The sequence below is a fragment of the Entelurus aequoreus genome, linkage group LG21 (genome assembly GCF_033978785.1).
Source record: "Entelurus aequoreus isolate RoL-2023_Sb linkage group LG21, RoL_Eaeq_v1.1, whole genome shotgun sequence".
Taxonomy (NCBI): Eukaryota; Metazoa; Chordata; class Actinopteri; order Syngnathiformes; family Syngnathidae; genus Entelurus; species Entelurus aequoreus.
In genome coordinates, this window is record NC_084751.1 from 11,062,080 (window position 1) to 11,086,731 (window position 24,652).

A 24,652-nucleotide genomic window follows, 5' to 3' on the forward strand; every position below is an offset into this window, starting at 1 on the left:
ATCATATTTATTTTTTATATTGTCTCTATTGGTTTTCTATTAATTTATTCTTTGTTTTTATTCAGTCATTGGTGTAGCATAATATTGTTTTTAATATTGTTTTTAACATGGCTGTGCAGCACTTTGGAAACATTCTTGTTGTGTAAATGTGCTATATAAATAAAGTGGATTGGATTGGATATATTAAGGAAAAATGTATACAGAAGCAGATGTAATGTGATATGTCAGCACCACAGCCCTCACCGCCGGGCAGATTTATTGGCAACAGAAACTTGTACACAATATTTTCGTCTTCCGAAAAGAGTAAAAAATCTATTTAAATAAAAACATGAGAGTGACAAATTGCAGCGGAAAAAAAAGGTGAGTTGAATGTCATGTTCTCGACATGTGAACTTCCCCCACTTTTTCTGTCGTCTGGTGTGTTGACAAGAGTGCTCTGGGCAAGCAGGTGATGAAATGTAGGTCAAAAAGTGCCGGCAGTGGTGCCAAAAGGGAAAAGTACATAGGGCGTGTGAGTGCTCAAACAAAGGGAAGTGTGTTTTTGTGAGAACAAATGAACTTGAAGCATGAAAAAGTGGACCTTTTGTTGTGAAGGAAGGAAGTTCACCCCGTCATTAGTGAGCAACTTAATAGTTGAAACTCCATATATGGCATATTTTCATTTGATGGAGAGGTTATTTTAAGGTTAGTGTACTTATAAGGGTAAAAATAGCAAAAGCTCCTGAGGCATAGAAATATGTCCACCTTCTCAGTAGAAGCAGCAAACTGTAATACTTCCTTTTCAGTCTTAAACATCTGCTGTGTAATAGTCATTTTACCTGGAGGTATGTACAGTATGCAGCGCAGCTATTCGTCACCCTCATTCCTGAAATTCCTGCTTGTGAGGCAGGATAGAAAAAAAAAAGTACACGCTTCCTGTACGAGCCACTTTTGGAAAGTCTGTGGTCATTGTCAGCGTTGTCAACTTATAAAAAAAGGGATTATGACCGTTTTACAAAAACGTAAATGCCTTGTTTCCGCGTGGGACAGCTGCAAAGGTGGAATGATACCTGCCACACACACGGGGTGTTCCGGACACTCCTTACAGGCTATCAAACGTGTGTTTGAGTCCCGATCGTTACCGACCCGCCATCAAGACACGCTGCGGGTGCTGCTCTCGTGCTCGGGGTGGTCCGGCCTTTGACCCAAGTGCGGCGACGTGTACAGGAAGTTGCAGCACACGTAGAGCGGGAAGGACAGCAGGCGGCTGTCCAGGTTCATCACCACGTACTCCTTGGGAGGGTAGGGGGAAAAGGGCGGCACATTAGGCGTCACTTCCTGTCTGGGTCCGCCACGCTTCCTGCGCTTACTGACCTGGTCCTTCTCCAGTGTGAGAAGCTGGTAACCAGTGGAGCGGCTGCAGACCAGCTTGCCAAGACTGTCAAAGGAGGCCAGACGTAACCTGGACACGTAAACCCAGAGAAAAAAAATCATAAACAAAATGGCCAATGAATTATGAACAATTAGTTGCTAAGCTGACGTTTTGCTTGATGGCGTCCATGTTTCTCCCGCATAAAAATTACCCGTATTTTTCGGACAATGAGGCGCACTTAAAATCCTTTTTCTTTTTTTTCTTTAAAATCGACAGTGCACCTTATAACCCAGTGCGCCTTATGTACGGCATAATTCTGGTTGTGCTTACGGACCTCGAAGCAATTTTATTTGGCACATGGTGTAATGATAAGTGTGACCAGTGGATGGTAGTCACACATAAGAGATACTTGTAAACTGTAATATGACGCCATTAAACAACACCAAAACTTTAAATGTTCCATTGAGAATATAGAACATTACACACAATGCTCAAAAATGTGTCAAAATGTTTTTAGTACGACTTCGGTAAGCTATGAAGCCGCACCGCTTGATGGATTGTCGGCGCATTAAACATACGAGTATTATTATGGTGTGTGTATAAGGACCGCAAAATGGCACCTATTAGCAGACATATTACAACAAGTGGACTTAACATGACCATGGTCTATCACAAACAAGTGGACTTACCATGACCATGGTCTAACACAAACAAGTGGACTTACCATGACCATGGTCTATCACAAACAAGTGGACTTACCATGGCCGAGGTCTATCACAAACAAGTGGACTTACCATGACAGAGGTCTATCACAAACAAGTGGAATTACAATGACAGAGGTCTATCACAAACAAGTGGACTTACCATGACAGAGGTCTATCACAAACAAGTGGACTTACCATGGCCGAGGTCTATCACAAACAAGTGGACTTACCATGGCCGAGGTCTATCACAAACAAGTGGACTTACCATGGCCGAGGTCTATCACAAACAAGTGGACTTACCATGACCATGGTCTATCACAAACAAGTGGAATTACAATGACCGAGGTCTATCACAAACAAGTGGACTTACCATGACAGAGGTCTATCACAAACAAGTGGACTTACCATGGCCGAGGTCTATCACAAACAAGTGGACTTACCATGGCCGAGGTCTATCACAAACAAGTGGATTTACCATGACCGAGGTCTATCACAAACAAGTGGACTTACCATGACCGAGGTCTATCACAAACAAGTGAACTTACCATGACCGAGGTCTATCACAAACAAGTGAACTTACCATGACCATGGTCTATCACAAACAAGTGGACTTACCATGACCATGGTCTATCACAAACAAGTGGAATTACAATGACCGAGGTCTATCACAAACAAGTGGACTTACCATGACAGAGGTCTATCACAAACAAGTGGACTTACCATGGCCGAGGTCTATCACAAACAAGTGGACTTACCATGGCCGAGGTCTATCACAAACAAGTGGACTTACCATGACCGAGGTCTATCACAAACAAGTGAACTTACCATGACCGAGGTCTATCACAAACAAGTGAACTTACCATGACCATGGTCTATCACAAACAAGTGGACTTACCATGACCATGGTCTATCACAAACAAGTGGAATTACAATGACCGAGGTCTATCACAAACAAGTGGACTTACCATGGCCGAGGTCTATCACAAACAAGTGGACTTACCATGACCGAGGTCTATCACAAACAAGTGAACTTACCATGACCGAGGTCTATCACAAACAAGTGAACTTACCATGACCATGGTCTATCACAAACAAGTGGACTTACCATAACCATGGTCTATCACAAACAAGTGGAATTACAATGACAGAGGTCTATCACAAACAAGTGGACTTACCATGACAGAGGTCTATCACAAACAAGTGGACTTACCATGGCCGAGGTCTATCACAAACAAGTGGACTTACCATGACAGAGGTCTATCACAAACAAGTGGACTTACCATGACAGAGGTCTATCACAAACAAGTGGACTTACCATGGCCGAGGTCTATCACAAACAAGTGGACTTACCATGGCCGAGGTCTATCACAAACAAGTGGATTTACCATGACCGAGGTCTATCACAAACAAGTGGACTTACCATGACCGAGGTCTATCACAAACAAGTGGACTTACCATGACCGAGGTCTATCACAAACAAGTGGACTTACCATCTTTTTCTATATCTTCTTATGGGACATTCATCCTCTGCTGTTGCCATTTCTAATATTAAGTAGTGTAAAGTTCTAACATTTATCTGTCAGTAGACTAGCTATCAAAGAGCTAAAAACTGTAGTGGGTTTACATAATTCACCCACAGAACTTTAGTTGTTAGGGGGTTCCGGTCGGACGTTTTTTCACGGGACACATTTCCGGCGTTGATGTTGCATTATTGAGTTACGGATGAGGAGATCCATCCATTCATTCTGCTGCTCCGTTATTGATTGAAGTAAAGTCTGAATGTTATTAAAACAGTTAGCTACATCTTTTGACACCTCTTCCACTCCCGTCCTTGCACGCTACACCAGAGATGACGGGGAGAAGACGCTGTCGAAGGTGAGCCACGTAAATAAGACCGCCCACAAAACGGTGCATCCTGAAGCGACTGTCAGAAAGCTACTTGAAGATGATGTGTAAAACATCATCTATGCAACACTTTCACCAAAGAACCACCATTACATGTAGACCACAAGATAGTGTTTTACATTTAGAAAAAAAATCATAATATGACCTCTTTAATGCGCCCTATAATCCGGTGCGCCTTTTGTATGAAAATAGACCTGAATAGACCCACTCATCGGCAGTGCGCCTTTTAATCCGGTGCATCCTATGGTCCAGAAAATACAGTACACTAATTTTACACTTTTTGCTCTTGTTAAGTCTTTCTCTTTCTCCACACACTTTTCATACCTTCTACCATTGTTCTCTGACTAATTTCATTTGATCAAATCTTTTCTATTGTTCCACACTGCAAAATAAAAGTATGTACGATGATTCCTGCTGATATCAAACCAGATAACATTGGTATGGGCCAACACTCAAGGCTCCAGTTTCGGTATCGCATCGGAAGTGAAAAACTTGTATCGGGACATCCATAGTTACTGGGACTATTGTCAAAATTGTGAAAGCGCCTGTGTAAATATTTCATGTTTCAATGTGTACATCTAAGGCTTGTAGACTTGCACGGCCAATATGTAGAAAATACAATTTGTCTGAAGATTTGGTGGGCGTGGCTTGTATTCAGGTGCATTCTATAGTCCGAAAATTAGAAGATCCATACAGTTGGGACATGACATTTTTTCATCTGACTGGATAGGGTATGACTCATATATTCTATCAAATGTACTGTTCACATTTGCACAACTCTTCATTTTCACTCTTATTGATACTGTACTGTCTGTAAAATGTTTAATGTATCTACAAATTGCTTAAATGCTAGACATACAGCACATTTTTGTCTCTCTCCTGTAAAGCCAAGGCTCCAGGGCTGACCTCACCTGTATGCCAGATGCCTCCTGGGTTGCAGGCTTACAGCGCCCCCACATGGCTGACTTAGTGTGTTCCTCTTGAAGATGATGAAGCGGTTGGTGTAGGTCACCAGCAGGTCGAAGCCAAAGTTGAAGCCGGTCCATCGCCAGCAGTACTAAGGAAAGTAAGAAAAAGAGATAAATAAATGTGTTTGACAGCATAAATTGCAAGAATGTTGTACTCACGTCTCCGTCTTTGGTCAGTTTCCTGCCACACCTCATGCTGCTTAACTGAAATTCCTCTTTGTTGGCTTCCTGCGGACTAATATATATATATATTTTTTTACCAGCATTAACGTCTCATATGATAAATAACATTAAGTTTGTATGTTTTGAATAATAAAAAAACAAAGCTCATCTTACCCATTATCATTTTCAAATTCTGTCCGCAACATAGCAAACCACTGTGTTTTATATACAGCCGTCAACCAGTCTGCAAATAAAAGTGAAAAGAGAAAGTGCTTAACATATAAACATATAAAAACATTTGACAAGTGAGCAACAATATCAGGGTTTCCCGCAGCGTTTTGTTGTTAAGGCGGCCGCCTTAACAACAAAGAGCCACCGCCTAAACTAAGATCTTGACAAGATCTCCAGCCACACATGCGCATTTAAAAAACTATCTCTGTCCCCAAGCAAACGCATACACTGAGTGTCATACGCATGCCAAAATACTGGGGGCTCTGTAGCCTAGGACTTAAGACCATTTTAGCCAATTAGAAACATCCAAAACGTCATTTCCAGAGGTGGCATATAGCAAAAATGGCGGGTGACGGCAAGAAAGATTTATATATGTGGACTGACAGAGGAGTAGAGCTACTTTTAAGCATCGTTTTGGAGTTTAAAGTTAACAAAACTCAACAAAGTGTTGACTGCGAAACTTGTCAGTCCAAGTATGGTGACATTCTTACCCTATTTTGGAGCGGTACAGACTTGGAGGGACATCTGAGGAATTTCCTCAACGGAAAGAGGACATCACAAAAACAACTATCGGCACTAAATTGAAAGTGATTCGTGGAAAGTACAGACAAGCAGTCGACGCAGGTGGAAGAGTGGTTACGGCAGAGTTGTTTTGCTGTACTTCGAACTATGCGAGCAGATCTGGGGAGGTTCTCCATCAACTACATCCATTCAATTTGGAATAGAAACATCAGATATTGACACAAGCTCTCACAGGAGTTCAGATTCTCCATTCACCCTTGACAGCCTGGTCACAGACAAAGATATGCCGAATTATGTACAAAAGCAGCAAGATTCCAATGGGAGCAATCCACAATCTTCTGTGGTGAAAGAGAGAAGAGCTCTACTTCAGGTATGTGGGCGCTAACTTCATTGCTAGGAAGTAATATTATTAAAAAGGCAGATACTGAATACTGTAAGTTTGTCGCCATCTGTCCGCACTTGCTCTTGAAAACATTATAATGGCACTGTCTGTGAATGTAGCTTGTCATTACAACTCCCTACAGTAGATGGCATCATAACTTTGCTAACAGGGCAAGAAAAAACTCAACCCAATGGGCACAATGAGAAACCTCGGAGGGGACCGCAGATGTCCCCCCGCCCCCGATAATTGTCATTGGTGCATAATGTTGTTGTGTCTACTGGCTAGGCTAGCGCAGTGTTAGGAGGGCAGCTGTTGCCGCGTTAATGTCGGCAATAACGTTTAAAAAGAGCATCAGACTGTGTGCTTCCGTCATTTTTGTGAGCTGCTGTAAAAATAAAACAATTAGCAGCTTACCAGGAGGCAAAATGTTGTCCCGCTCCAAAATGCGCGCCGAAGCGAGGTCGTTGACAATATACTGGAGACGTACATGTTTGAAGACAGAGCAAAAGGGGGCGCCCTCCTCCGTGTTTAAGAAAGGCTCCTTCTCACTAAGGTCTGAAAGTTAAAAGAAAACCCGTCATTATTAATCCTCAAAAAGGAGCGTATTTTGCCTAAAGATAAGCAAGTTACCGCTCCTACGCTTGCACAGCCAAGAATCTGCGTCCACCAGGAGCTGCTTTATGGGTCCGTCCCACGATGGGTTGAGCTGCAGGAACATCCACTGGCAAAAAGACGTGAGGGAAAATGAGGGAGGAGAAATAAGCAATGGATCGCGTCTAAAAGCCTTGTTCACACTGCAGTTAAATTCCGATTTTTTTATCTCAATGCGAACAGTGCAATTCGGAATTTTTCAAATCCCACACAGGATATAAATCAGCTTTGTATCCGATGCAACTGCAGTCTGAACGATCTGGTCGCGTTCGTCCCACCACTACGTCATCAAAAAGCGTCATAATTATTCGCCTAAATAGACGGTTGCATAATAAATAGTTGACAAATGCACAGAAAACCGAATGTTTGTAGAACTCACGTCAATGTTACACCACTCATGTCTCCACCTCGTACAGGAGAGCGGGGCGCCAGCATTACACACAAGCTCACGCACACAGGAAGCACGTACAGACAGCCTCCCTACTCGCGACATGCCAGTGAGAAGTGCCGTAAAGTAACAAAAATTAGGAGGAAAAAAAAATATGATTAGAAAGCCAAATGGAACAAAAATTAGGAAGAAAAAAATATGATTACAAAGCCAAATGGGACAAAAATTAGGAAGAAAATATATGATTACAAAGTTAAAAGTAACAAAAACTAGGAGGAAGAAAATATGATTACAAAGCCAAATGTAACAAAAACTAGGAGGAAAAAAATATGATTACAAAGCCAAATGGGACAAAAATGAGGAGGAAAACAATATGATTACAAAGCCAAATGTCCCATTGTGGTAATAGTTTAGCTTCAAATCGGATGGGCAATATACGCCCATCAACACGGACCAATGAGAGACAAAGCCATGATCACGTGATGGCAATTAACAAAAAGACAACAGCCGACCTCGTTTTTCCAACTGGGAAAAAAACGCACTTTAAAATGTTTAATATTTATTTAAGTAAAATATTTGCTTACAGAAATTAGTCCATTAATTTTTTATTTTTGTTTATTTATTTAGGATAAAGTTATTTACTTTCCAATTACAGTACAATGGTAAACAATTATACAGTAAAAGTTTATATCTTTTTAAATTGTTACTTTCATTATTATTATATATTATGATTACATTACGTTATGATCACAGAATAGTTTTTATTGGTTATTTCTTCAATTTAGGAGCATGATATGAACAAAAACTTTAAGTCTGTCTGCATAAAGCCAAATATTTGTTAAAGTCAATTATTGCATATTATTCTAATGTGTGGCACCTTGAGACAAGAATATGTTGATTGACAGTCGCAGTTGTGTGCATTTTTATGTACAACATATAAAAATCGCAAACAGAATTGCAATTGGAGAGAAAAATGGCAGTTTTTTAAAAAAAAAACGTGCAGCCCTAACTGAGACCTACTAGAATTGCAGTCATATGTTTCTTTTTGTAAACATTGCAGCACGTGCGACGTCATGTCTAAATGCGGGTCCCATTAGACATTATATATTTTTTGTAACGTGAATGAATACATAAGAAGACCGGATTTGACCAAAAAAATATGAATTAGACATCCTCCCCTGCAGTGTGAACATAGCCAAAGAGTACCTTTTTTAACGCGGTGTAGACGTCCATCTCCACCTGCATGACAAACAGGTCCGATGACTGGATAAGTTGCTCCATCACCTCCGTCCTTAACGAACACAAGTCAACAGTGAGTATGCATTACATTGAATCGACCCATGTATAAGACAATAATTGTTTTTGCTTTTAAGACGTCTTATATTCACGGTGTACAGATTTATACAATAGTGACAAATGACCTTTTTCTTGTCTTAAAAAAGGGGGTTGTCTTATATCAGGTCAGTACTGTAATAAGTAGGGACGTGAATCTTTGGGCACCACACGATTCAATTCGATTCTTGGGGCATACTAAAACATTCTGACAGATTTTTGAGTGCCGTGTGTAATGTTCTTTATTTTCAATGGAATATTTAAAGTTTTGGTGTTGTTTACTGGCATCATATTGCAGTCTACACATATCTCTTATGTGTGACTACCATCTACTGGTCACACTTATCATTACACCATGTACCAAATAAAATTGCTTCGAGGTCGGTAAGCACAACCAGAATTATGTCGTACATTAGGTGCACCGGTTATAAGGCGAACTGTCGATTTTTGAGAAAATTAAAGGATTTTCCGATAGTCCAAAAAATACGCTACATTTGTAGTCTACTTTATACATTTTGTGTTCGCCCTCTTTTTGTGCCCTTGTATGCACAATCCTTTCCATTCTTTGTAACTGAGCTACTCTGTGGAACAATTTCCCTTGTGGATCATTAAAGTTTGTCTAAGTCTAAGTAACGATTCAATTCAGAATCAATTCAAAACGATTCTTGATACACAATAGGGCTGAACGATTTCAGGAAAAAATCTGATCACGATTTTTCTGACAGAAATTGCGATTTCGATTTTGACTCACGATTTCTTTTCAAATCAAGCTTCAGTAACAGTAACAGATTTAAAACATGACAAAAAATGATATACCATGAAAACATTAAATGCTATGTAATGCAAGGATGAATACTAAAAGGTAAGAATTGCTTCAAACATGTATTTATTAAGAAACATGCATGTACATTCTCCAAAGTTCTTGACCAACAGCAGTTATTAAAACTAAAGAACTAAAACCAGTACAAAAACCTTAATTATGTTAAGATAAATAAAAAAGTTTAAGTTAAATAAAATACAAAACAATTCCAACACAAAAAGCAATGCTTAATATATAATAAGAAAAACAAAATTCAACAACTTCAATAAAGGAAAAAAAGGATCCTGACCTTATGTAAACAGTCTTATACTCAAGTAGGTAGGTCAGTCTTTTATGGCTCAAGAGAGCTAGCCTATCAACATCTATAGCAGCAATTCAAGTACTTTATTCAACCCTGGAAGAAACCTGAACAATATTTTAAAGTGAAATTGAAAAGTAATGGTAATAAAGAAAATACTATTACAAAAACAAAATGACCCAACCTCTGCCCTTCTGAAAAATATGTCAGACATTAAAATAGGTGGGTCATTCATTTACCGCTTAGCAGCACCCAAATATTGCACATCTATTCTGTTAACAATAGAACATAATATTCCTGAAAACTAGCATTTATCTTTTTTTTTTTTTTACAAAAACTGACACCACAAGTCAGGGTAAAGTGCAGAACAAACACAATCTAAAAAGTACTTTAACAATAATACTTGCTTCCCTGACATCTCTACATCACTCTTCACAGATTTTTGGTCAAGAAAACTAGCATGTCAACCTTTGATGGTTTAAGACATGAGCGCTGACATGTGACAACATTGCCACTAGCACTAAACAATCTTTCTGATGGTGAACTGGTGGCTGGTATGCACAGAAACTTGCGAGCCAGTTTGTTCAACCATGGAAAGTTAACATTGTGCACTCTCCACCAGGCCAGGGGATTGTCCTCTCCATCAATTGTAGGAGTTATCAGGTAGCTGTTCAGCTCTGCATTAATGGCATCCTCCAACTGCATGGTGGTGGAAGGAGGAGGCACAGACGGTCTGCTCTTCTCATAAGGAGTTATACTGGCAAACGACGCTGTAATTGTGGTATGTTTGCTACAATGGGCTGAATCGCTCGGGGTTGACTTTTCACCGGACTTTTTGGTCATACATTCGTCGTGTAACTGCCGGTGGTGATTTTTCAAGTGCCGGAATAAATTAGTCGTGTTGCCTTGGGATGTGGCGACTTTGGCCCGACAAGTTTTACAAAGTACCTGTTTCTGATGCACATCTGAAGTTTCGAAACCGAAGTAGTCCCAAATGACAGACGTGCTGCTCTTCTTCTGTATTAAAACTAAATCCTCCTCCACTTCTGACCCGGCGGCAGCAGCCATTTCCTCCAGGACGTTTGTTTCTTCACCAAAGTTGTTAGTGGGCGTGTACGCGGTAGCCTCGTCAATGGCCGCCTCTGATTGGTTAGCGTGACGGCATGCCCTGCTCACAAGTAGTTTACCACTTCTGATTGGTGAGTTTGACAAGGCATGAGAGTAGCACGAGCAGGCTGCATATACACAACAGACATGTCAGCCAGGAGAGCTAAATAACGTTCGTCTAAAACCGAAGCCTTCACGATCTCAAGATTGAGACTTCTGAAATCGCAATTTCGATCTGAAAACGATAAATCGTTCAGCCCTAATACACAATCAATACTCTTTTAATACCATTGGGTGCCAGTTCTATCATTGAATATATTCCTCTCTAAAATAATTAAACAGCTTTGATACATTTTTGTATTACTTACTTATCTGTACAGCAAATATGGCCATCTACATGAACAATATGATTTGTCTGGCTGGAAAGGACAGATTTAAGAAAAATATATACCGTAATTTCCGGACTATAAGCCGCACCTGACTATAAGCCGCACCAGCTAAATTTAGGGGAAAATACAGATTGCTCCATATATAAGCCGCACCCGACTATAAGCCGCAGGGTTTTGATGTGTAATTAGCGTAGTATATAGGGGTTCCTGCTACCACGGAGGGGATTGTCGGGACAGAGATGACTGTTTGGGAAGGCAAAGCGTCCCATTTATTAACAATAAATCTTTCAATCATTCAATCAAACTTTCACATCTTTGACATGGCGAACAGCATTCGTGCAGAGTACAAATAATACAACGGTGCAAAGTAATACAAAGTGCTCGCCTGTACGTTATCAAAATAACCAGCCTACCGGTATATGAAAAGTCAGTCTTTAATCATTGTGTCATTGTCTTCCTCCTGCGTACTAAAACCACCGAAATCCTCTTCGTCGGTGTCGGAGAAGAACAGGCCGTAAATAAGCCGCAGGGACCAGAACGAGGGGAAAAAGTAGCGGCTTATAGTCCGGAAATTACGGTATATATATTTTTTAATTGATTTTAATTTTTAAATCGATTAAGAATCATTACAAATAAGAATCCCAAGTCATTCGAAAACCAACTTTTTTGGGACACCCCTAGTAATAAGTGGAAGATAAGCTCACATACCCAATTTCTTTCATCAAGTCCACATTTTGATGAGTCATGAGGTTGTTTAGAAGCCACTCAAGACATCTGCAAGCACACATAATTAAATCATAACAGATTGTAGTCTGTCAGTACCAAACAATAACAACTAACGTCTCCAACATAACAAAGGACTACTGAAACTCCCAAGTTAAGTATTGCAGAAGTGTTGTGCTTTCAAGTCATAACATGAATTAAGGCACTGACTTTTTCATGACGGACTCCAGGCCGTAGATGCAAGAACAGGCGTAGAAGCCGCACACGGTCTTTGCGCTGATGTTTTCCTTCATGGACTCGCCGCACTGCTGGATCAAACCATCCTGCCAACACCACAAAAACAGTAACACCTACTTCACGCCTTGCTGATCTTTTGTCTGCAGTACACAAACAGAATGTACTGACCAGCTGCAGCATACAGGCGGCTGCGAGTATACTGACGACACAGCTGGGCTTGATTAGAACGTCGTCCCTGTACAAGGATCCAAAAACCACCTGCAGAGCTAAACACATAATAGAAATTTGAAGAAAAATTGAGTGATGGTCATGTATATTATCTTTATTATTATTAGGTCTAAGGCTATGGCGGAAAACTATCAAGACATAAGTGTTTTATATTGGTCGATATCGAAAATTATTTTTTTATGACTTATCAAAAATAAGGGCAAGTAGAACAATATATTAAATGTAAACATTTGTATTTCAAATGTAATCTTCCTCTGATAATAATCTCCTTAGCTATCAAGGCAGAAAGGAAAGGAAATGTCAGCACAACAATGGAAAATTGTTAAATTACATTTACTACTTAATAATAACCTCCTTAAATGAAGGTGGAACAATAAGGAAATATAGGAAACGAGGAAAGCTTAATAATGTGTAACAAAATAGTGCAAAGTGTGAGAATGTAAACAGAAGAACTATTTTAGTGCCAGGAAATTGTGGCTGTGAAACATTTAATTTGGTCTGTTATCATTATTTAAGTATTTGAATGTTATGCAGTAATTATTATTTAATTATTGGAATAAATTACAATTATTTTAAAATAGCACATTTGTTATATTTTGTGTTTTATTTTATTTCAACGGTCCTAAACTTTAGTTCCTACATGTTTTTTCCATCCATCCATTTTCTACCGTATTCCCGAATAAGGAATCCCAAAAAGTGCCATAAAGTCTAGGTAACCTTTCCTGTTTTATCTAAAATGTATTCGCTCTTTGCAGCACTCAAAAGCAAAACAGATACTGTTACCTAATTAGCCGTCAGCGTGTCCCTCCATTGCCCAGTGACCACTTCCTGTTTTGCTAAGTTACCAGAGCGCAACTTCATTTGTTCATGCAAATAACCTTGCTTCGTAACTTTCAGTTTCTACCTACATAACTACATACAAACATAGAACGTTTTATTGAACACATTTGTTATTGATACCGATTAAGTCAGGGCTCGAATTTAAACACAGCAACTGCGGCAAAAGCGGCAATCGCCCTCGTCATTTGCCGTAATGCCCTAAAAATTTTTCCAACATCCGCGGCCGTAACCGCTATTGACTTTTTACTTGTTCATGGACGAGGGATGTAACAATAAACGGTATAATGATAATTTGCGATAAAATTCCAGACGGTTAGTAATACATCTAATTTTTTTAATTCCGAAACCCCGTCATTTTTGCATTTTAGGCAACACGAAGTCAGGTGCATGCGCACTTTTTTTATTTGATTGAGACTTTTATTGGTAGATTGCTCAGTGAAGTAAATATTCCGTACAAATGACCACTAAATGGGAACACCGAATAAGTTTTTCAACTTGTTTAAGTCGTGGTCCACTTAAATTGATTTAACTAGCGTCGTTTGGCTTGATAATCATGGCGGACCAACGACGCGGACTTTGTTCGGGAGATTTCCCCTCGGAGTAAATGGAGCCAAGCGCTTGGTTTAACGTAATTTTCCCTCGCTTCACGCCGTGCGGTTAGAGCGCACTGCTGTGTTTAGATGGAGACAGGTGTGGACAATATTGGAGACAGACACACTTGTCCACACACTAAAAGTATATGGCGAAGGACAAAAACTATTTGATGTTACTTTTATTTTGTCCATCAGCTGCTGTGGCTGAGAGTTAATGAAGTGAGGAAACATGCAGCAGGCGTTGAGTCGTGAAAGTTGTCATAACTTGTTTATAAAGTCTTCAGTTTGTTTACTGGGATATTCACTCCTTTATTTAATTGCAAACTGTATCAGTGTTCAAATAACATCAAGACTAGCTCAAATATTTTGTCATCTCGTCGAATTGAACGAAGGCTGTGAAGATTGTGTATTCGATGTGAGAGGTGTTACCCCTCTTTATTTTTGTTGGCCAAACTGTTGTACTTAACCGAGAGAAGAACAAAGCTTGTTTATTAGACTTCATCTTCATTAGCCAAACTGCTTTGTGTTTTATTTTGATATCAAAAAGTAAACACAAGGTTTTTTTTTTTACATTACTTTTATTCATGTCACAAAGGTATTACTTAAAAAAACATTAATGTGACATAGCATTTTGTTAATGTTTTATCGTGTATAGTTAATTCCTATATGACATATTTCTGCTCAAACTCTTAATGGATCTGTCCCGATACAGCATCTACATAACTTAAAAAATATATATAATTAAAAAAATAAAAAATACCTCCCTCTATCCAAATGTAAAAATAGAGCTAAAGGCATCATATATATATATATATATATATATATATATATATATATATATATATATATATATATATATATATATATATATATGAGCCCTCCTTTAAGGCAACACTTGCCTTGACCTTAAAAAGTTAAAATTCAAGGCCTGTCAAGTGTCTATCATGATATATACTGATATCATTTTATCGGCCCAGCACTATAAGGCAGTGGTCCCCAACCTTTTTGTAGCTGCGGACCGGTCAACGCTTGAAAATTTGTACCACGGACCGGGGGGGTATGGTATTTTATTTTATTATTTTTATTTTTTTGTCATAAAGAAATACAATCATGTGTGCTTACGGACTGTATCCCTGCAGACTGTATTGATCTATATTGATATATAATGTATATATTGTGTTTTTTATGTTGATTTAAATAAAAATACAAAATTTTAAAAAATATATATATATTTTTTTTCTTTTTTCTTGTGCGGCCCAGTACCAATCGGTCCACGGACCGGTACCGGGCCGCGGCCTGGTGGTTGGGGACCACTGCTATATGGTATAGTAAACACATATCACCTTCTACATCAATGTTCTGGTCGGGGATCTCCAAGTTGATTTCCATCATGTTCGACTCCTTCCAAGAGCCGCTGAACATGCTGGAGAAATATCCTGACTAGCGGTCGCCATAAAAAGAAAACAATTGTATGAAAGATGAGGATGACATTAAGGGGGTGTGACGGGTTCGTCTCGCTTGGTTTTACCTGGCACAGGTACAACTTGTGAAGGTTCCACTCCTGTCCCAGCGCGCAGATGCGAATGTCGCTGTTTTCTCCATTCAGGAACAACGTCTGATAAATGTAATTGGAAGTGCTTTTCAATTTTTTCCTGTTTAAGACAGATAAAGACGAAGAATCTGTGTGAGAAGATGTGACGAAAGCTTCGGGAACACCCAAAACAATCATGGGAGCTCTGCTGTTTGACTCGCCTGCGCGGTGTGTCCAGTATGGCGTCGTCCTCCTCTTTCTCGCTCTCGCAGTCACACTGTGTGTTCCGTTTCCTCTTCTTACATTCGCAGCTGTGTTTGTGGCGGCTTTCCGTCGTTTCCTCCCGTCCCTGAGAGGTGGACTGGAACCTGCTCCCCAGATTCCCCATCTTCGTCTGCACGAAAAGAAAAGAAACGACATCAACACACTAGGTAGTCCATGTTTTAAAGCATTTTCAAGATGAATACTTAAAAGTTGTTATAGTACTAAGCCATCCATCCATCCATTTTCTACCGCTTGTCCCCATCGGGGTCGCGGGGGTGCTGGAGCTTATCTCAGCATCTATAACTAAAACAGAACCTTGTAGCAGCAGTGGAAACAAAGGATTGAAAACACACGTTTCACCATATACCGTATTTTTCGGAGTATAAGTCGCTCCGGAGTATAAGTCGCACTGGCTGAAAATTCATAATAAAGAAGGAAAAAAACATATATAAGTCGCATTTTTTGGGGAAATGTATTTGATAAAAGCCAACACCAAGAATAGACATTTGAAAGGCAATTTAAAATAAATAAAGAATAGTGAACAGGCTGAATAAGTGTACGTTATATGAGGCATAAATAACCAACTGAGAAGGTGCCTGGTATGTTAACGTAACATATTATGGTAAGAGTCATTCAAATAACTATAACATATAGAACATGCTATACGTTTACCAAACAATCTGTCACTCCTAATCGCTAAATCCCATGAAATCTTACACGTCTAGTCTCTTACGTGAATGAGCTAAATAATATTATTTGATATTTTACGCTAATGTGTTAATAATTTCACACATAAGTCGCTCCTGAGTATAAGTCGCACCCCCGGCCAAACTATGAAAAAAAACTGCGACTCGTAGTCCGAAAAATACGGTATAAGGCACACTTAAAATCCTTTTTTCCCCTCAAAACTCCCCCTAAAAATTAACTACTTGCGGCAACACATTTTTTAACCCTTTGTGTGAATTATGAATAATTCTCCATATATATACAATCCATTAGTTGACATTAGAGCAGACTTTGTACAGTGAGTGTTTGTTTTATTATGTTGGTCATTTTTATATCTTCTTCAGCACTTAGCAATACTGCTACATCATGCTATAGTGTGTCATTAAAGCGGGATCTGCTTAGCAAACAGCTTCTCAAACTTGTTGCTCATCCTCCTTATATTCAGACTGTAAAATATAAGGTTCTGGAACATAATTTGTCCCAAAACAGTCTTTTTGTCTCTCACAAGTATTCAGTGAGTAGTAGGTTTGTTGTTGTTGAAGGGGAAAAGGGAACGTTGCGTTATGTCTATGAAAATAGACCAGTTGATCTTCCGTCTCTTTTGTGCTCTGCGTGGAGAGGTTATTAGGTGACCACAGATGTGACGCTGGCTGTTCAAAGTCGGGACCCGGGGTGGACCAGTTGGGGACGTCTCTGCGCTGCTGACTTGTCTCCACTCAAGATGATCCCCTGCTGGCCCCACTATGGACTGGACTCTCCCACTATTAACTAGATTTACTCGACGTCCATTGCACCGGTCCCCCGGGGGGGTCCCCGCATCTGCGGTCCCCTCCAATGGTTCTCATTGTATCCCATTGGGTTGAGTTTTTTCTTGCCCTGTTGTGGGATCTGAGCCGAGGATGTTGTTGTGGCTTGTGCAGCCCTTTGAGACACTTGTGATTAAGGGCTATATAAAAAAAACTTTGAGGTCCTGCGCTCTGGGTCTTTCTGTGCAGAGTTTGCATGTTCTCCCCGTGACTGCGTGGGTTCCCTCCGGGTACTCCGGCTTCCTCCCACCTCCAAAGACATGCACCTGGGGATAGGTTGATTGGCAACACTAAATTGGCCTTAGCGTGTGAAAGTGAGTGTGAATGTTGTCCATGTGTGTTGGCCCTGCGATGAGGTGGCGACTTGTCCAGGGTGTACCTCCTCTTCCACCCGAATGCAGCTGAGATAGGCTCCAGCACCCCCCGCGACCTCAAAAGGGACAAGCGGTAGAAAATGGATGGATTGGATGGATGATTGATTAATTCATTAAAATGTGCGGCCGTATGACTAAAATGGGAAAAATACGTAAATATTACACCTTATTATGAATGTGCCTGTTACTACATTACATATATGCTTATAGTCAATGTTCCCTCTAAGGTGCGCGCCTGTGCAATTGCGCACTGCTCAAGCGTCCTCTGCGCACGGCAAATCTATGCCACGCACAAAATCAAATAAAAACATAAGCGCAAAACAATTTTCGACACGACACGGACACGACAGAGAAAACAGTTTTCGTCATCATTGTTCAAATATTGTAACGTCTGTCGAAACGCTTTGAGGACATGAATTCCATCCATCACTTTACTGAGCAAAACTCTTTATTGTCGGCCATAAACACATCACCAAAACATTAGTAAAAAAAATGATATCTAGCAAAACTGGTCATTTTCTGCAGTACAAACCAGACCAAAACCAACTTTGTTATATCAACAGCAGCCGCTCGCTCTTTCTCACTTGCGCCAACACATGCACATATGGCACTTAGCCAGTGATGCGTTTACAGCCACACAAAAAGTCGGACAACTCCAACACCACACATAAAGTGTAATTGCAGGTCGTTACACTATGATTTACCAATCAAATGTGTGCTTATTCTAGTGTCATTTATTAGGAATCTTAATTTATAAATATTAATCATGAAATGCTGTTAGTATATTAAATAAATACTAATAAAAATATATTTTTTACAAACAGGAAGTTGCAGGAATGTACACATGATCCCCTGCTTACATCTCATTGTGCAACATGTGAATGTTTTAATGGGAACTAAATGCAATGTCTGAAAGGGGTACAAATTATTTCCAAAGCAAGACCTCCACCCAGACAAACAATACAAGTACACAGTTAATGAAAAACAATATTTTTTGTTATTGTCATTGTAAGTGGGCCTAAACACTTATATTAGAAATGACTGCTGTTATTTGATTATAATAATAAGAGAATGTTGTCTGTCTATCTGTGTTGGCCCTGCGATGAGGTGGGGACTTGTCCAGGGTGTACCCCGCCTTCCGCCCGAATGCAGCTGAGATAGGCTCCAGCACCCCCCGCGACCCCGAAAGGGACATGTGGTAGAAAATGGATGGATGGATGGAGATGGAACTTGTTATTTAGTCAGGTTTGGGACAGGTGTGCTGCTGGTGTAGCCACAGTGTGCACGTCTGATGTTGCTCACATGGCCTCCACTGAATGCTCAGGGAGTTTTTGCGTTTGCTCACACACATGAACAATTAGAGGGAACATTGCTTATAGTGTGTATATAAAAACGATGATGGAGGTGTTTGGATGTTTTTTTAGAGCGCTGCATAGGCAAATTAGACATTGACTCCATTGTTAGCTGACTTATACTAATGTTTATTTAGGATTTATGCATAGAACAAGAAAAACGTGTTCTTGTCGATAGGCACAATTAAAAAAAGGGGGACTTTAACTACTAATGTTCAGTAGGACATAACATAACGATTGTTTTGGCTAATAGTGTGACATGTCATATGTACACAACATACATGACGTCCATCATGTAAACTCTCCTTTACAGTAACTGCACACCCATATAACATCCAGTAGGTTTTATTGAACATAAGGTAAAAAGCAACTTACCTTGTGACGAGCAGGGAGGAGGTCGGCTTGTTGACTTTTAGCAGCAAACAGCGTCTGTTTACCTCGCTAGCCAGCTGGAGATGCTAGTTAGCGAGCTATCTGAGGTAACCAATTATTTGACGTACAAATCAAAACAAAGTCTCGAAAGGACACCAGCACTGGCAGCCACACGCTGCGTCCTCGCAGAAGCCGATAATGCAGTTACATGTTGTTCACACGGAAGAAAAAAGGCCAATTCAAAATGTAGATGCAGAAAGTGGAAAACCTGACTATCATTTGCTTTTGTGTTATTTTTTCTTCTTCTTCGCTCCCTATTTGGCCGCGTCACAGAAGAGAGTGGGGCTCAAGGGCGCCACTACTGTCAGAGTATTGAATTACTACTTTTATCTGGTGAGCAACCATAGACATCATATAAGTAGACACAGCGTTGGCTGATGTGACGCGAGAAATTCGGCCGCCATCTTGAAGTGGTGATGAGGAGCCGGCGAGCAGCCTAAACTGACAGTTGACAGGTAGAAAACTATCTTGTCTTTTAACAAAGAAACAAGGAAGTCACAATCTTCATTCAATGAATGTTCTGCAATTTGTCGTCCCTAAAGTAAGAACTGAACTGGGCAAGAAAGCAATTAGGTTTTCACAGGGGCGGATTAAGAAATTTTGGCCCCCTGGGCCTGACATGGTCTTGGCCCCTCAACCCCCCGCGCGTGTGGGCGCACACACACGCACGCACTATGCAAGAAATACTGTATACTGTGAACAGACATGCACACTGTACTGTACAGAAGAGTGCACATACTGCACACACACTATTAGGTATACCACACAGACACTGACAAGCACAGGTTTCACACAGACACAGGGGGAGGGGATAAATGGCCTAAAAATAAACATTTTTGAAAATGATTACGCCCACTTCAGTGATGGTGCATTGGGTCATTTGAGAGATATTATGTATTGGAAGTTGGTAGCTATCATGAAATAAACCCCCCAACCCACCCAAAAAACTAAATCGGACATGATTTTTGCCCCCTTTTCCTCCCTTCTATCATTAAAAATAAAATAATATCTTAGGAAAACACATTGGCATAACGGCAGCTGTGCAGCAAATTGAGGCTCAAAGTCTGTATCTATTTGTGGTTAAGCTTGAGGAGAAGGAGAAAGGTAAAATGATAACATGCATCGGAGAGCACCACAAAGAAAGGTGTAGGCCAGTTCATGGTACAAGGGCTGCATGCAGGTCAAGATAGCCCATTTCCAAGAATGCTATAGTGGCTGGACAGGCACTGGACATGTCCTGAACTCAGTGTCAGACGTGGCTGCCGAATACTTGGATGAAGTGAAGCAGCTGACAGATCTCATGCTGCCCCATCTGAAGACTGTCCTGGCCAGGCAGAGGATGGATGAGGAGACCTTCCCAATGGACCCTGTCAGTGAACAGGCTAGTAACATTGATGGCACCCCTGTGCACAACATTGGGATGGAGAGACAATGTGGCAAGGTGGACTACAAACTGAAGAAGTTGGGCACACTGAACGCAGTCAATAGGTCAATAATTTTACAGAAGAGCCAGGAGCTTCAGAGGTTTCAAGGCAGCAGCACAAGCAAAAAGGGAGGTTGAACTCAACTGGAGTAAATTCATGAAGGCAAAATTCGAGAGTAGGGCAGATGAGAAACAAGAGATGGCTCAAAGAAAGGAGAGTAAGAGACTAGACATGCTGGACACACTGAAATCTTTTGATGGCCCCTTCACGATAGTGGGGAAGTTGAAAAGTTCCTTGTGGATGAAAGTCTGCACAAGAATGCAAAGCTGCAGAGAATGAAGCTTGAGGTTCAGTTTGCCAGAGAAAGCACCAAGCTTCTGCCTAAAGTCAATCCTATCTTCACAATCCAGGTGACACTTCCCAGAAATGGCAAAAGTGCAATTCTCCAAGTCATAATGGATACTTAGAATTTTATGGTGGTGGTAAGTATTCATGAAAACAGGTAGCCTAACATTAGTGAATGGGTGAATTCTGGAAATAACCTAAAAATCTTACACAGTGCACCTTTAAGCAAGGGGTTTCTTTCGTGCTTTCAATTTTGCAAAATCATCCACCACATCATTGAAGTCCAACTCTCTTGTCAGCTCACTCTCAATTGCCATTAGAGATAACGCATTTAATCTTTTCTGAGTCATTCTTGTGCGCAGCTCATTTTTTACTCTTGACAAAAGAGAGAATGAGCGTTCTCCCTCACAGTTACTGACCGGTAGAGTGAGAAAAATCTGTAGTGCAATGTATGTATTAGGAAACGTAGGCTGTAGTCCAAAATGTATTATTGTTTTGAGCAGTCCTGAAGGGGTCCTCTCCTCATCAGTGTTGTTGAGCTGTATAAAAGATTTGAACTGTATAAGCTCCTGTCCAAGACTTTCATTGAGGTCAGATGGGTATGATTCAGTGAGAATCTTGGCCTTGTGAAGGACTGAAGCATTGGACTCTGTATCCAAAGAGAAAAGGACACTGAACAAATTGTTCAGATGTTTGTAGGCCTCCAGACGGTGATTAAGGCTTGAACTCAGTTGATCAATAGAGGCAATAAATGTCTCTATTTGAAACAGTTGCCTTCCCTCAAGCACAACATCTGGGGATGCTGATTCATCAGCAAACTTTTTACGTTTCCTCGTCCGTTCAGCCCTGTAAGATGGGGTGCCACCCAACATGTTTAAGGCTTTCTGCTCAAAATGATCAAATAGATCTCTTTGGGAGAGAACAAAGGTGCGCAGAGATTCCAGCAATCTAACTGCTGTACCAAGGTCCATGTCTGCTTTTTGAAGTTGCAGACTTGTGGCCTGAAATCTGGACAGAACAGTGTCCCAAAAGCCTGCCATGAAGGCCATCTCAAGTGAATCCAGCTTCCGCACTAGACTGTCAGCTTCAGTTCGTGTGTCTCGTTTCTCTGTGTCATCAGTGGAAATAACTGTAGTTCTGCCACAGTGCTTTGGTAGATTCTGCACGGCAACTCCAACGCGTGTTGGATAAAGCTTTAAGTGTGAGATCTATGTTGGAATTGCCAAATACCCTGTCCCATCGGTGTGTGGATGCAGTTGTGAAGTTGTAAATAGACTGAATCAAGTCAAAATACTTAGAGACTTCATTTCCACATCTGTCAATGCTGTTGACTCCCACCAAATTCAAAGAGTGAGCTGCACATGGAATATAGTGTATTAATGGGTTGCTTTTCTTTAAGTGAGCCTGCAACCCATTATACCTCCCTGACATGTTGCTGGCATTATCATAAGCCTGCCCCCTGCAATTTGACAGCTCTAACCCTAGATTTTCCAACACAGACATGACACAGTTAGCCAAACTTTCACCTGTATGGCTAGTAATGGGCTCAAAACCCACAAAGCGTTCAACAACACTGCCCTCTTTGCTAACAAAACGGAATATGAATGTCAATTGGTCCACATGAGATAAATCTGGGGTTGAATCCACAATGATAGAGTAGTATTTGCTTGCTTGCAGTTCATCTGCTATAGCCTGTTTGGTTTTTGCACCCATCAATTCAATGAATTCCTCACAAATGGTGGAGGACAGATATGAGGTATTACCTCGACCCATCTGCCCAAACTTTCTGATGTGATCCTTTAGAAAGGGATCAAATTCAGCCAGGACCTCCAGAATACCAAGGTAGTTCCCATTGAGAGGAGACCCTAACGATTCATTTTTACCCCTAAATGCAAGGCCCCTTTCTGCAAGGAATTTAATGACTGCAACAACTCTTTGTAACACCTGCCTCCAATAGCTGCTCTCTGCCTGAAACTGTTTGAACAGGTCTGCATCAACTGTGGCACCTTTGGCGCGGTTCAAGACTGCTTGCATGCAGGTTATGTGCTCAGCACTTCGCTCATGTTCACCAAATCTTTCTGAGTGTTTCCAATCACAATAGCCTGTCACAAAAGAATGCGTTTTTGGGGAAAACAGTTTGCATGCAAAGCAGTAAACATTACCAGTAGAGGGAGAGTACATCAGCCACTCTCTTTGTACTCGTTGTCCATTGGGCAAGTGTGAAGTAAAATGTTCATTGTTTAGGCATCGGGTTTTGCCTCCTAGCCCACTGTTCCTCACAGAAGCTGGATAATGGCTGTGACGGTTGTGAAATGATTTTGCACCTCTTTGAATAAGAACTTCCTTCATTGACTCAGTGAGGGTCTCAGCCCATTTAGCGGGATCACTAGGTAGAGTTGTCACTGTAGATGGTGTTGAAGAAAGATTCAGCTCATTTTCTATGCTGTCCAGAGGTGCAGTGACCTCACATTCATCCGAGCAACTGGCTACTGCTGAATTGGTTGAATCATAAGCATCAGAAGCATTTGGTTCAGTGTCTACACTTGTAGTGGTCTCAGGATCTTGGGAGCTACATGCTAGCTCAGGTGCATTGCTAACCTTAGCTGAATTTGCAGTAGCATTTATAGAATTGCTTTCAGCAGATGTCTTTGTACTGAAGAAGCTGGAGATATTTGGAACACTCTCAAGTAAAACTGATTCCTTTTTTTTCTTTTCTTGCTGAATTTTTTTTCTAGCTCCTCCACTTAAACGTTTATGATCCATATTTCCCTTCTTTCTTTGCACATTGGCTCTTTGCCTATCACAACAGATAAACCAACTATGTGTGTGTGTGTGTGTGTGTGTGTGTGTGTGTGTGTGTGTGTGTGTGTGTGTGTGTGTGTGTGAGTTTGTTTGTGTGTTTATGATCGGTGCTGCTTCCTTCAAGTGTGTGAGGTGATTTAGAAAACTAGCAACCCAGCATCAACACTCCAGAGCAGAGAATAACAGCTTACTAGCATAGACAATTGAGAGCAGAGAATCAACTGATTCGTCTGATAGACAGCAGGAGAGCAGAGTGGTCAGTGATGATCGAATCAAGAAAATGTCTAAATGGCAAGGGAACAGACTGATTTGTACTGAGGAGAAAGAGAGAGAGAGCCAATTACAGTGAAATATATTCCAAAAGAGCCAAGTGACTAGCTGAAGGCAGGGACAAATGCCTTGGAGTGACCAACAAGAGTGCAAAGTACCAAATGGCAAAATGTGGAAAGACCAACAGGCAGATCTGCTTTTACCTCTTATCTTCACAACCAAAAAGTTGCTAAATGATGTTTTCAGTCGCTAGCCAGGTATGGCCGAAAGACGCGAAATCTAGCGGCAAAGTCGGTCAATCACACTGACAGTGAAACAAATATTTTGAAAAGATAATAATTGTACACCTTTGTGCACTTTAGTCTTCTATCTAAATATTTTCACAAAGGACACCAAGGCAGCTTGCTAGCTATGATGGGAGCAACAATGTCTGATAGACAGCAGGAGAGCAGAGTGGTCAGTGATGATCCAATCAAGAAAATGTCTAAATGGCAA

The 24,652-nt window shown here is 40.7% G+C and overlaps 1 protein-coding gene across 1 annotated transcript; it reads right to left on the reverse strand.

Moving 5' to 3' along the window:
- Nucleotides 1-212: 212 nt before the first annotated feature.
- gmcl1 (germ cell-less, spermatogenesis associated) lies at nt 213-19,603 on the reverse strand. The gene is made up of 15 exons (XM_062030923.1): nt 19,260-19,603; nt 15,584-15,756; nt 15,360-15,483; nt 15,175-15,271; nt 12,339-12,436; nt 12,144-12,256; nt 11,919-11,984; nt 8,471-8,555; nt 6,856-6,946; nt 6,640-6,780; nt 5,265-5,334; nt 5,088-5,163; nt 4,872-5,017; nt 1,354-1,441; nt 213-1,272 (listed from the first exon to the last, which is right to left on the reverse strand). Exons 2-15 carry the CDS (start codon nt 15,748-15,750, stop codon nt 1,132-1,134), a joined length of 1,503 nt encoding a protein of 500 aa, XP_061886907.1. The 5' UTR covers nt 15,751-15,756; nt 19,260-19,603; the 3' UTR covers nt 213-1,131.
- Between the last annotated feature and the right edge of the window lie 5,049 nt (nt 19,604-24,652).

What these genes read in the sequence shown, in the direction of transcription:
- gmcl1 (XM_062030923.1), bottom strand. Translation starts at nt 15,750, where the DNA reads ATGGGGAATCTGGGGAGCAGGTTCCAGTCCACCTCTCAGGGACGGGAG. An exon ending in GCTGTGCAAGCGTAGGAGCG is followed by an intron (nt 6,781 to 6,855) that starts GTAACTTGCTTA and finishes TTTAACTTTCAG; the next exon opens with ACCTTAGTGAGAAGGAGCCT. An exon ending in AGGAGGCATCTGGCATACAG is followed by an intron (nt 1,442 to 4,871) that starts GTGAGGTCAGCC and finishes TTACGTGTCCAG; the next exon opens with GTTACGTCTGGCCTCCTTTG.